Below are 14,391 nucleotides of genomic sequence, written 5' to 3' on the forward strand. Positions count from 1 at the left end.
TTGAGGCAGGTACAATAGTATCATCTAAGAAGCACTTGGATAGGTACATGGATGGGCGGGGCTTAGAGGGATATGGGCCAAACGCAGGAAATTGGAACGAGCTGGGTGGGCACCGTGGTCGTCGTGGACTGGTTTGGCCGAAGGGCCTGTGTCCGTGATGTACAGCTTTATGACTCTATGACAAATTAATGACTAAGGGCCACTGTTATCTGCCATTTTGGAGGAAAGCATTCACCCCTCCCTCCAGCAGCAAGAACTGAAGGCAATTCGAGCACAGTGGTCTATAGTGCACTTCACAGTAATAAACTCCTCTGTTTCCACACCACTCCCACCACAAATATTTGCCTCTGAAAAGAGGAGTACAGCATAAATAAATGGAATTTAATATTCGTGAGTCTATAAACTATTTTACTAAGGTCAACTGAGGTGTTGGGAGTATTGGGAGAGGGGAATGCATAACACATAGTGTAGCAAAACACCGGCTGGATACATCAGAAAGGAAGATTAATAATGGATCATGAAGGTTCTACTGTTCGCAGAGGCTGTTGTTGATCGCATATCCAAGGTGGTGTCAAAACATTAATCGCATAGTGGTGGTACTATGCTGGCATCCAAACCACTCATGGCACAGGGCTAAGCACCTGAAGTACAAATCTTTAAGGCATAATTTTCAAAGTGGTGGCTGCTCTAGTATGTATGTAGGAAGTCCTGGGCTGTGCCTGGCTTTTTTTTGTAATCACAGGCAGCAAGGTAATTCAAACGATCAAGCCTCCTGTCACAGGGTTGGCTAAGCACCATCATTCAGAATGGTCTTGGAACATGCCGAGTATCCATTACTATATTTAGGCCTCACTATGCAAATGGAACAGAGAGGCCTAATCCAGGCAGGAAGTGAAGACACTGGAGAGTTAGAGAGGAAAATAAGCAGACAGTGCAACCTTCATTCTTCCAATGCTGTTCAATGTTGATGTATGGATTAAATTACTGGACTGGTAATTCAGAGGCCTGGACTAATGATCTCTCCATTGCAGCTGGGAAATTTAAACCAACTTAATTAATTTGGAATAAAAATCTAGAATTGGTAATCATAACCATGCAATGATCAGCATCACTAAGGACCCATTTGGCTCACCAATGTCCTTTAGGGAAGAAGCTCTTGCTAGCTTCATTGGGTTGGATTGGATTATATGCAACTCCAGACCTAGAGCAAAGTGGTTGATTCTTAACTGCCCTCCAAAATGGCCTTACTGGCTCCTCAGTTTCAAGGCTAAAAACAGGCAATAAATGCCAGTTTTTCCATTGTGTAAATAAAACAAAATTGACAGTGAATACAGGCCTCAAAACAGATCGTTTGAGGAAATGATCAACGTTTAAAGCTGAACCTGGAGTTGTTAATCCAATGTGATGAGTGAGTATGGATAATATTCAGTCTGGGACCTGGATTTAAGCTCAGAAGGGAGAAGGTGGAAAAATGATCAGAATCAGATTTATTATCACTGACTTATAGGATGTGAAATTTGTTTTGCGGCAGCAGTACAATGCAAAGACAAAAATCGCTATAAATTACAAAATAAATAAGTAGTGCAAAAAAAAAAGGAATAATGAGGTAGTGTTCATGGACCATTGCATAGGTGGCAGATATTTGAAATAGATTACACAAGAAGGCAGTGGAGTTGGAAAGCAAAAGATGAAAATTCATGGATAGATATTTTACACTGAAGGATGCCTAAAAATAGGAACAGTAATATGGAATGGAATCTTTAGAACAAAACATAGGCTACCAAACAGATTGCAATCATCTCTTTCGGAATGCCTATTCCTGTGATGGGCTACCCAAATCAATCTTTTATTCCCCCCAAGCAATAAGGTGCATACAGTGTTAATTTGAAAATAACATATTCCGTCAGTTAGTGGTACTTGGCCATGGGGTGATTTAGTAAGCCCGATAAAAAAATGATTGTGCCTCTTGATGACATGTTGCATATTCTTTTTATGCCCCTTTATACTTTCTATCCATTACAATCAATGATTGAGACATTGATTCCTCACTTGGCTCTGGGTCAAGTGCGGATCTGCATTTTGCACTTTAAGTAACTTCAAGTGGCACAAAAACCAAACTTAAATTAAATTAACATGGGATTAAAAATGATAAGCTTGGTATGATAAAATGTCCCCTTTACCTAAACAGTCTGTGTTAGTTCAACCACTAGAGAACCATTGCTCTCAGCTACTGCAATAAAGTATTGTGAACTTCAGTACTGTATAATGGTTATCTGTTTCAGTTAAATAAAGCAATGCTGATAAATGAACTAGGTTTTAAAAGCAGATAAGAGATGAAGAAATGGTTTGTGATAAATACACGGTTTATGTTTTTTCAGTTTCCCAGCCTGACCTTAATAAAATGTTTAATTTACCTGCTTTCAGTGTGAGTTATTAGAAATAGGTGGTGTGAATTTTAAAGAAAACAGGAAGTAAACATGTTCACTGAAAAATATATGTAACAAAGTACAAAAACACTTAAAAGGCCAGCCACTGCTCGGGAAGAAAGAGAGGGGTTAATCTTTCAGGTTAATTTGCACACTTTTCCAGTTTCAACTCTTCTCACTTGCATTAATAGTATTATTTAGCTATTCAGAATGAACAGCTCCTACTCCATGCAGTTTTATAGATTGAACCAAAGAGGCTATATTGATCAGGTTTCCACAATCCCTCCCTCTCTGTGCTCTGAACTTCAACTGGTATCTCCCTTCCTCTTTGCAAGGGATTTGCATACATCATCATTAGTATTTTGAAAGTTAGATTATGAATTAGTTTGTAGGGATGTTTTAGAGAAGTTGGCCCATACACTGGATAACAATATTAACTACAGAGTCCAATAATAATGGTGAAGGTATCATAGTCAGAAAGGAAATCATATAAGGAAGTAAGAATGTTAAGACTGCATCCTGCAATTTGAAAGCTTCAACACATTTTTTAAGAAGAGCTCTCAAAGCAACAGATTGTGCCTGGGTCACATTTCTTTGGAGGAAAATACGCATCATGATAGCCGGGATACAGATATGAAAAAGGTGGGACCATGGTGTGAATATCGTTCAACAAATAAGAGTTATTAAGTTGGTGCTCTCAAAATGGGCTTAGCAAAAATAATTATCTAAACAGTAAATACCCAGGCCAATTAAATAAAACCAGAGATGAGGAGGAATTACAATTACACTAACTAATCATTCATGTGATTGAATTAACAATGTGGTAAAATGGTGAGAATAATAAGGGGACAGGGAGCATTTGCTAACTTCTTGAAGTAGGGTATACTCGTACATGAAGAATAAAAGGCAGGCATCTCACCAGAGCACCTTGAGGTGGCATTAATACTAGACTTGGCTTAAAACCTTGATTAATTTGAGAAAACGAACTAAGAGGAAGCAGATTGCTGCTTCCCAAGGCTGGCACTCAGACATTTCACTGTTACTGCTTGATTAACCAACCCATCACAAGGGAATTGTTACATCTGTTACGGGTCACAGTCTGTTTTGTATCATTACATTGTGATAATTTATGTTACTTCTTTGTGAACCAGTAAAACCACACTATTCCTTGAACCTTTGGACAGCCAACGATCTTTGGAAAATAATTAGAATTTTGCACACCTCCCTCCCACTGGAATCTAAGTTACTTCCAAATTACTTTGCTATGTTAAAGATGTAAAAAATGTGGTAACTCATAAATTCATTCATAGGACGTGGGTGCAATGAAGAAGGCCTACATTGATTGCATGTTGTTAATTGCCTTTGAGAAGATGGTGGTGCACTGCTCTCCTGAACTGTGGCAGCTCACATGGTGAAGGCACTCACACAGTGCTGTTTGGTAGGTTGTTCCAGGATTTAGACCCAGCGATGATGATGGAGCAATGACAGATTTACAAGATGACACAAAGACCGATGGAGTTGTTGATGGGGTAGGGTAGTCTTGGGCTACAGGGTGGTATTGACATGTTGGGGAAATGGGCTGAGAAATGGCAGATGGAGTCTAATCGTGGTAAATGTGGGGTGATACATTTTGGGAGTACTAATGAGGCTAGGACATACATCATAAAAAGCAAGATCCTAGGGAGTATCGAGGAACAGATAGAGTTCAGGTACAGCAGGTAGATAACACGGTTAAGGCGGCATATGGGACACTGAGCTCATTAGTCGGGGCATTGAGTACAAGAACAGGGAGGTTGTGCTCCAACTTTGTAACACATTGGTCAGACCTCAGCTGGAGTACTGCATGCAATTCTGGTCACCACACTATAGAAATGATGTGATAGCGCTGGAGAGGGGTCGGAGGAGATTCACCAGGATGCTGCCAGTGATGGAGTGCTTTAGTTTCGAAGAGAGACTGGAGACGCTAAATCTGTTTTTCCCTGGAGTGGAGGAGGTTAAGAGGGGACATGACTGAGGTATTTAAAATTACGAGTATAGATAGGGTAGAATACAGGAAACTTTTCCTTTTACCAGAGGTGAACAAAAGATTCAGGACAAAGGACGGAAATTTTGAGTAAGGGGTAAGAAATTTAGAGTGGATCCAAGGGAGACTTTTTCCACACAGAGAGTGGCGAAACCTGGAATGTACCGTCTGAGAGCGGTAGAGGCAGAGTCACTGACAACACTTAAGAAGTGTCTAGATGAGCAATTGAGTGGTCTAGGCATAGAAAGCCAAGTGCTGGAAGATGGGATTAATATCGACGGGTGTCCACTGGGCAGCATAGATATGGTCGTCTGAATAGCCTGTTTCCAGACCGTATGACTATGACTGTGAGAGACCAGAGGGCAATCTGAAGAAGCTACAGTATCTGTTCAAAAAAAAAACCCAAAATATACCTTCTGCCCTTGATCTTCTGAGGTGCTATCTAAGAATTGTTACAAATCACAGTGGTGTGCCTTGCTAAGTGACCTACCCACTCTAACCACGTTGCACCATTGATGGAAGGTGTAAAGTTTTGGATGGAGGATTTGGTTCAAACATGTAGGCTGCTTTGCCCTGGATAATATTGAATTTGACAATTCAAATTTTACTCATCCAGGATTGTGTTCTATCACACACCCAATATGTACCTTGCAGATGGTGAAAAGGCCGTGGGACTTCAGCAGGTGAGTTTCAGAATACCCAAGTTACAATGGGCTCATGTAGATACTTTCGTGTTTTTTTTTGAAAAGTATTGATCAAGTTAACTTTCTGGTCAATGGGACTACCAGGATGTTGATGATGGGAGATTCAAAGCAATTGTACTGAGTAGCACTGAATATCAAGAAGCATTAAGATTTCTGTCATGAGTGATGTCACTTGTTTGATGCAAATTTTACTTGCCATTTCACAGCTCAATCTTGAACTTTGTCCTGATACTGCTGCCTTCAGGCATAGATAATTTCATTACCTGACGAGTTGCAAATAGAACAGAGCACACTGCAGTCATCTGAGAACATCCCCACTTGTGACCTCCTGATGAACTGATGGGCACAGATGAAGCAGCTGGAGGTGCTTTGGCCTAGGACAATGCCCCAAGAAACTGTTTTAGGGCTGAAATGATTAGCCTTCCATTACCACAATCCCCTTCCTTTGTGAGAGGAATAACTCCAACTGTTACGGAGCTTTTGCCTCGATCCGCATTAGATTTGTTAAATTAGAATAGCCGCGTGCAGGCGAGGACTGTTAGAGAAATGGAAAATTTCTACAAGGGAGTTGAGCATCAGGTGAGACCAATTTTGATCAATAGCTTTCAAAAGCAAAATAGCTGCTTTATAATGAGCAATAGATGGCCACCAACATAATAGTTTGTTTATGTCTTGTTATTTTCTATCAAGTTGAATTTAGAAAATGCTACATGAGAATAGTTTGAGTTCCTACTTACTACAGTCCTTAATCAAGATTCATTGAGGAAGGCGAAGATGCTGAACATGTGTGTCTGTGTGTGTGCTCGTCATATTTGACACTAAGCTTCTAAACACATTCACATCATCAATATTACTACCTTTTTCTCCCATCTCTTAACAATGAACGACTTCTGCCCTGCCTCAAATCATCTGTTGCCCACCCTCCCTCCACACACACACTACCATTTGCCATCCTTCAAAACTTTGTTATCATGTCCTAATTCAGACATAGTCCATTTCACTCACCATTGTTGTATTTGCTGACCTATACCTTGATTTTAGAATTCCCATCTGTGTTTTCAAATCCTTTTATAGACTTGTCTATCTCTATAATCTCTTCCAATTTGGCTGTACTCATCCAATGCCGGCCTCTTCAGCATTCCCAAATTTACTCCACTGCTGGCATTCATATCTTCAAGGCCCTAACCTCAAGAATTCCCTCCCTAAACACCTCTGCCCCACCACCTCTCTTTCTCCCTTTTACAAGCTTCTTGGAACACTCTGACCTAATATTCCTAATGTGGATCAGTGTCAAATTTTGTTTGACACTCTCAAGTGCTTTTAAATATTTATATACCGTTAAAAGGTGCTTTATGAATATGTTGCTTTTGCTATTGAATCTGAATATAGTCGTTACAAAGGACAATTCCCCATAATGAAATGGTTACAGAATAGATTTCACCTCCCCTTTTAAGGGTCTGAATGTAATTATGGTCAAACGTTTTTAAAAAGTCACATGCATTTATGCAATATAAGTACTTTGTCAAAATGCATCAAACATCATACACTTTTAGAAATTATTTGTAGGTGTATTCTCGGTGTATTATTACTTCTTTTCTGATTATTTTGTGCTCAATAGCTTCCAATGCAAGCCAAATGAAATGAGAATTCCCTCCTAACTTGCATCTTATCAGTTAGCAGAGGTGCAAAAGGTATACAGAAATCTGCCTTCTCATTTTCCCTTCCCAGTTGGAAAGAGCTTGGGCTTCATTTCAACATCCTCTGAGTTGGTAATAGTGGAATGGAAATTAATCTAGACAGCACCATTTTGAGTCATATTAAGCTATTCCTTAAGCCTTCCACCTGTGCTGAAAAAGAATCAAGTATTTTTATTCAGTTGCATTATATTGCAACATCCAGACTAATATAATCTGTTCACTTGAATTTGTTTTCCTCACAAATATTGAGGAGAAGCAGCATGTTAACTTTTCAAATATTTAGAACTACTGTAGGAAAGAGACTTTGATGCAAGCTGCACACACATGACTTAAATATGTGATTAATAATCCATTTCAATTGTGTTTCAATTCACACACTTGTATCTCTAAAGTAACACAGAGCTTTGCTTCAACTTTTAGAAAAGAAGCAAAGTATGATATGCTGTTCCCAAGCCTGGGCTTCTGAGACAGACAACCATATGAAATTATTACTGCCTGACCAGGACTTTGTTTCTTAAACTTTTAATTGTTTTAATTTTAAAATGAATGATACGCAACTGAACATCAGTCAGTATGGTCCAAAAGATAAAGCAAGCTTTCGCATAGCTACTAAGAACAGTAGAACATGGATTTAAGAATATTTCTCATGACAATTTACAGACCACAGCTGTGTGAGCCACCAAGTGGAAGGCAGATACCTCCTCAATGGGATGAAAGGTGGATTAAGGAGAAAAACATTAATAAATAAGAGTTAAGGTCACCCTGGTCCCTGCTCCCAAACCTCAGGTTTTCAGAGTGGTGACTAACAGGAATACGAGAATGAGGCCACACCAACACGTTTTTTTTGTGGTAGCCACAGAGAGACAGGGAGATCCAAGAAAGAAGAAAGGTTCTCTGAGAAAGACATTGATTGGTTTTCAGGAATAGAAAATACAAATAGATAACTCTTTGAAAGTGCAAGTGAGGTTTAATGAAGGCATAAAATGGCCAGAAGAAAACTAGGCCTTATAGTTAAAGCAGTCAAGAATGATAATGGATCAGTACAAAACTTGGGTAAGCCACAGTGTGCAGTTTTGTTATAGAGTTCATTAAATCAGTAAAATACTTCAAAAGTGTGGAATTACTAGGATGGGGCTAAGAATGGCAAATTTGAGTTATGAGGAGAGCATTGCTTGAGATACCTGAGAGCATTCTCATGAGAATGGAGAAAGATGAGAAGAAATTTATTTGAAACATTTTAAAATTATCAAGGTTTGATAGTTTTATGAAAAGGCTGTTTCTTCTGGTTGGGGGTGGTGACGAGAAATCATCAGTTTAAAATGATCACTGCATGTAAGTGAAGAGAATAGAATTTTTTTTAATGCAGGATGTTGTTGGAGCATAGAATGCTTTGCCAAAATGATCAATCAAAACAGAAATCATTGCATCTTTAAAGAGGAAAGTGGATAAATACTTGAAGCAAAGGGTATGCGAATGAGCACTGGGACTAGTTTCAAATTGTTCAAGCGAAGAGCTGGCACTAATGGCCTCCACACGCACTATAAAGTTCTACATTGCTGAGCATCAGCGTTGAACTCTTGATTACCCAGTCAATGCAAAGACGGAGATTGTTCAGATAAAATCCCTCAGTTACGTTGGCAACAATGCCTGCCCTAATAACTTATACACAATCCATCTCAATTCTGTTTCAATTCATTTTATGGGTGCCCCTTTGGCAATTCATTCAGTCCTAATTGAATCTGAAATGTTGCCTACTTTGGAGATAAATCAAGCAGTTAAGAAGGGAAACCGATTTAATTTTTGATGCTCTTTCAGAATCAATCCCTGGACTGACTAATTTGAATTCCCATTTACAAAGTGAACCTCTTGCTCTCTCAAGATTTAATTCTTGATTTGGAGAGAAAGGGCACTATCATTGGAGGGGGATCTTGCCTACAGTATCTTCTCTCCAATGCAGTTTCCAAGTGTGCCAAATAAGTCCATGGACTGAAATCAATTTCTTGTTAATGCAATTTGTTTGGCAATATTTTCAAAAACAAGCTCGAGTAATACCAACCTGCCTCCAGGCGTAGAACACCTCTGGCATCCAATATCCTGCAGGCCTCCAGTGAACACTGAACCATGGCTTCTTTCTTTTTGCCACTGTGTGTCACTTCTGCAACAAGCTCTTTTCCTAGCGCATCAGTCACCGGTAGCCTAAAGGAGATACAACATACTTCATGTGTATCAATGAAAACAACAAACAGGGATAAGTTGAAAAAACATGAACACACACACCCTTCCCTTATTCAGGGCAAAAGTGGTTAAAAAGTATTCTGGTTTGCCCCATTTCATCCAGATTTCAATCCAGAATAAATTCCTCGAATTGTGATTATCACAGAATTGCGCAAGGACAGATGCCATTCAATCCATGGTAGCATACCATGGCAGCATACCATGGCAGGCATGGTAGCATAGTGGTTAGCATAATGCTTTACAGCGCCAGTGACCCGGGTTCAAATCCAGCCACTGTCTGTAAGGAGTTTGTACGTTCTCTCTGTGTCTGCATGGGTTTCCTCCGGGTGCTCGGATTCTTCCAAAGACATACAGGTTAGGAAATTCTGGGCATGCTTTGTTGGCGCCAGAAGCGTGGTGACACTTGTGGGCTGCACCCCAAATCACTACGCAAAAGATGTATTTCACTGTATGTTTCGATGTACATGTGACTAATAAAGAGATCTTATCTTGTGCTGCCTTTTAAAAAAAGCCACCCAATTAATCTCACTCTGCTGCACCTTCCACGTAACCCCCAAATCTTATTCTCTTCCTTGAAAGTTAGCATTAAACCTGCTTCTCCAGTATCTGTTCAGACAACCCAGTGTGTTAAAAAAAATCTAGAATTGTTGAATTCTTTGCAAACCACCTTAAATCTGTGTCCTACAGTTACCTTTATTTATTCATCATTTGGGATGCAAGAGTTGCTGGCAACGCCCAATATTTATTGCCCATCCCTGCCTTTGCTCTTCATGGTGGCAGAGGTCAGGAATTTGGGAACTGCTGTCAGACTTGCCTAGTTTACTGGCTGCTGGGCCAGTAACCAAACCAATGTGCCACTATGCAGCTTCTAACCTGCACTTGGAGCCACTATATTTTTTATGGCTGGTCCAGCTGAATTTCTGGTCAACGGTAATTCCCCCACCCCCAAGAATGTTGGTGGTGGATTCAACAATGGTAATGCCGTTGAATGTCAAGGGTAGGTGCCATCAATAACTGATGGTTATCATGCAGGACTTGTATGGTATGACTCTTACTTGCCACTTATCAGCAATGCCTGAATGCTGTCTTGGTCTTATTGCATTTGGTCATGGACTGCTTCTTTTTCTGAGGGATGCAAATGGAACTTAAAATTATGAAGTATGCTAATGTCCAAACCTTAGGATGGAAGGTCAGTCACTGGTGAAGCAGCTGAAGATAGACACACCTCAGAGTGCCCTGAGGAACTCCTGCAGCAATGTACAGGGTCTAGGATGATTAGTCTCCAACAATCATATTAAGATTACTTTTTGCAAGGTGTGACCATTGGAATTAAGTCCCTACAATGCCCATTGGCTTCGGTTTTACCAGAGCTTCTTGATGCCATACTTGGTTCAATATTGTCTTGGGATCATTCTCAATTCATCTCCAGAATTCAACTCTTTGGTCCATGTTTGGCTCAAGGGTGTGGTGAGGTCTGGACCACAATGGCACCAGTAAAATCCAAAATGGATGTTGGCAAATAGGTTATTGGCAAGTTAGTGCTACTTGACAGCACTGTGTCTGACACCTTTCACTACATTGCTGATAATTGAGATTAGACTGATTGGACATTCATTAGCTGGATTTGATTTCTCCTGCTTTTTTGTGGACAGGATATACCCAGACAATTTTCCACATTGTTGGGAAGATGCTAGAGTTTTATTAGAATAGATGGCTAGAGCACAAGTCTTCAGCAGTGGAGATGGGATGTTTTCTAGTCCAGAAGTCTTTGTTATATCCAGCACTGACGTCAAGTGGAGTGAATTGAATTGGCTGAAGACTGGCTTCTGTGATGGTGGAGATCTCAGGAGGAAGCCAAGATGGATCATCTACTTGCTACTCCTTGCAAATACTTCAGCCTTGCCTTCAGCACTCACACGCTGGCCTGTAACATTGTCAGAAAAAAGGGATGTTCTTGAAGCATCCTCCTTCCATTAGCTTTTAATTTGTCCACCTCCATCCACGACAAGATAGGACAGGACTGTAGAGCTTTTGTATGCTCCATTAGCCATGGGATCTGTTAGCTGCATCTACTGCATACTCTTTAGTTCACAGGTAGTCATAAACAGGTTTGTTCTGACTCTGTCCCATTTAGCATGACCGTAGTGTCACACAACACGATGGAGGGTGTCCTCAGTGTGAAGACGGGACTGTGGTGGTCTCTCCTACCAATGGTGTCAAGGACAGAGATACTGTATCTGAATCAGTCAGACAGATGAGTGTGCAAAGCAAAAGAAATATTTCCCTCATGTTGAGTTGCTCATCATCTGCTGTAAACCAGTTCTGGCACCGTCTCCTTCAGGACTCAGTCAGTGATAGCAATAACCATGGATATTCAAGTCACCTGTCCAGAGCATACTTTGTGCCCTAGATCATTTCTGTGCTACCTGCCCCACCCTACCCACCCCCCCCCCCCCCCCCCAAGTACTGCTCATGGAGGAGCACTTGAAGGAGGTCAGTAGATTGTAATCATGAGGTTTTCTTGATCATGTTTTACACGATTCCATGAGACTTCATGGGGCCTGGAGAAGATGTTTAAGGCTCCAGAGGTACTCCCTCCCACCTCTATACCAATGTACTCATGTCTCTGGATGTTTACACTGGGTTACTAGCTTTGGAACCTATCCACTACCTCACATACCAACTACTATATCAAACCCTTCTACCACCAGAATCAGTTTCTTCTTGCTCTTTGAAAATATATTTTTTAAATCTTCTCTCAACCATTTACTTAAGGAGGACAGCTCCAGCTTCACCAGTCTCTACACAAAACTGTCCCTTGAAACATTTCCCTCAATGTTAGCAAAACAAAAGAGTTGGTCATTGACTTCAGGAAAGGGGGCAGTGTACATGCACCTGTCTACATCAATGGTGTTGAGGTCGAGCGGGTTGAGAGCTTCAAGTTCCTTGGAGTGAACATTACCAATAGGTTGTCCTGGTCCAACCACGTAGACACCACCAGCACCTCTACTTCCTTAGGAGGCTAAAGAAATTCAGCATGTCCCCTTTGACACTCTCCAACTTTTATCGATGCACCATAGAAAGCATCCTATCTGGATACATCACAGCTTGGTATAGCAACTGCACTGCCCAGGACCGCAAGAAACTGCAGAGAGTTGTGGACACAGAAACTAGCCTCCCCTCCACAGACTCCATCTATACCTCTGGCTGCCTCGGTGAAGCAGCCAGCATAACCAAAGACCCCACTCACCCGGGTCATTCTCTCTTCTCCCTTCTCCCATCAGGCAGAAGATACAGAAACCTGAGGGCACATACCACCAGGCTCAAGGACAGCTTCTATCCCATTGTGATAAGACTATTGAACAGTTCCCTTATATGATGAGATGGACTTTTGAGCTCACAATCTACCTCGTTATGACCTTGCACCTTATTGTCTACCTGCAATGCACTTCCCTGTAGCTGTGACACTTCACTCGGTATTCAGTTATTGCTTTTACCTTGTACTACCTCAATGCACTGTGTAATGAATTGATCTGTACAAACAGCATGCAAGACAAATTTTTCCACTGTACCTCAGTACAAGTGACAATAATGAGCCAACCAATTAAAGGACGGCACAATGGCACAGCTAGTACAGCTGCTGTCACACAGCTCCAGCAACCATGTTCAATTGTGACCTCTGGCGCAGCCTGTGTGGAGTTTGCATGTTTCCTAGTGACCACATGGGTTTCGTTTGGGTGCTCCAGTTTCCACCCACATCTCAAAACGTGCAGGTTAGCAAGTTAATTGGCCAATGTAAATTGCTCCTAGTGAGTAGATGAGTGATGGAATCTGGGGGAGAATAAAAAAAGAGATTAGTGTAAATGGGTGTTGATGGCCAGTGTGGATGGTGGGCCAAAGGGTGTTACAATACTGCGTGACTATTGCAGTAAACCTTTTGCACCGTCCTCCAAAGCCTTAAAGTTCTCATAAAGTATGGTGCCTGGAACTGCAGACAATTCAGCTGCTGAGGCGAACAAACGTTGTTTATAAATTCAATCTCTTGATTATGTAATCTATTCCTCTACTGATAATTATTCCATAAGCAGTTGAAACAATCTGCTCAAGTTGGTCTGCCGCCTTTAAAGATTTGGGTACGTGTCATCAGGTACCTCTTTGCACATAGCTCCTATAACACTGTACCCAGTATTTTCATATCCTTCTTTTCACCTTTTCTACAAAGTAATTTAACACAGAAGAGTAATAAATTTTAACTGTCTGCATATTTTACCAACCAACATCCTCATGAATTCTCGCATTATTCACTATTATTCAGTTTTAAAAGAAAACATTTACGAACTTTGAACTGATGCTGGCATACCGTAAGTCTAATTGGGGCACATAACTGATTGGTGAAGATTGTACAATATTCAGTTTCACTGGTTGTTTTTCAGATAATGCAGCAATCTGTGGCTACAAGCAGCAACACCAAAACAACCTTCGGGTAGGGGCTGGTAAGTATAGCAACAATAATCATATGACACCAGTGCCAGACAACGACCATCTCTAACAAAAGCTGAATCACCACCAATTCCTCTTGATTATCGTCACAGAATCATTATTTTATTTATTTCATGATATTCAACTGTTCATTCTTGCAGTTCCTCTTTTCTTAGGTATTTAAGTCACACATCACCCCATTGAAATAGGAGACAATAGGCTTCCTATTTCAAATTGGTGTCTCTACTGTGTACTACTTTGTGGCAAAGAGAACAATAGAGAGTGAGCCAAGAGCTCCTACAGCACCATTTATCCCCATTTCTAACAAGATCTTGTCTGCTGCCTTGGATATATGACCAACCTAGTTTATTAAGAATGTAACTAGGCATGAGAGGGAACAATCAGTCAAGCTTCGCCCCAACATATTGTTTTCAGTAAGGGAAATTTGTCTTAGATCAGCTACTTTCACTGGATGTTAGACAAGAAATCACTTAGAAGTAAACTGCAAGAATATAAGGGAATTAAAGAATATGGCAGAAATATGGAGCTGCGGTAGAATTGAAAGCAGGCTTGAAGGACATAGGCCTTGTTCCTGAATGCCATCAGAATGTATGTGATTCTCCACTGAACTTTCCTTTGAGGAACCTTTTTGGAAAATTAGTACTCTGGTATTTGCCAGAATGCAATGAAGTTAACTGAAGCCACAAGCGTTGCCTGATAAGTATTAGACCCAGGTATATGTCCCAGCATCTGACGTACGACTACCATTTAATTACAAACAGTACCGAAATTTGACATCTGTTTAAAGCTTAGAATAAATTTAAAGT

The 14,391-nt window shown here is 40.7% G+C and overlaps 2 protein-coding genes across 3 annotated transcripts in view; one reads left to right on the forward strand and one right to left on the reverse strand.

Annotated features, from left to right (window-relative positions):
* Nucleotides 1-14,391, forward strand: part of si:dkey-16j16.4 (uncharacterized) — a 380,812-nt gene that overhangs the window by 208,253 nt on the left and 158,168 nt on the right. The gene's annotated exons all lie outside the window — the stretch shown is intronic.
* The window catches only part of slc4a1ap (solute carrier family 4 member 1 adaptor protein), a 109,105-nt gene that overhangs the window by 63,523 nt on the left and 31,191 nt on the right, over nt 1-14,391 (reverse strand). For both annotated transcript variants that reach the window (XM_052024168.1, XM_052024169.1), the window contains one exon: nt 8,907-9,046. In XM_052024168.1, coding sequence (XP_051880128.1) covers nt 8,907-9,046 — 140 coding nt within the window. The remainder of the gene's footprint in view (nt 1-8,906; nt 9,047-14,391) is intronic.

The sequence above is a fragment of the Pristis pectinata genome, chromosome 10 (assembly GCF_009764475.1).
Source record: "Pristis pectinata isolate sPriPec2 chromosome 10, sPriPec2.1.pri, whole genome shotgun sequence".
Lineage (NCBI taxonomy): Eukaryota > Metazoa > Chordata > Chondrichthyes > Rhinopristiformes > Pristidae > Pristis > Pristis pectinata.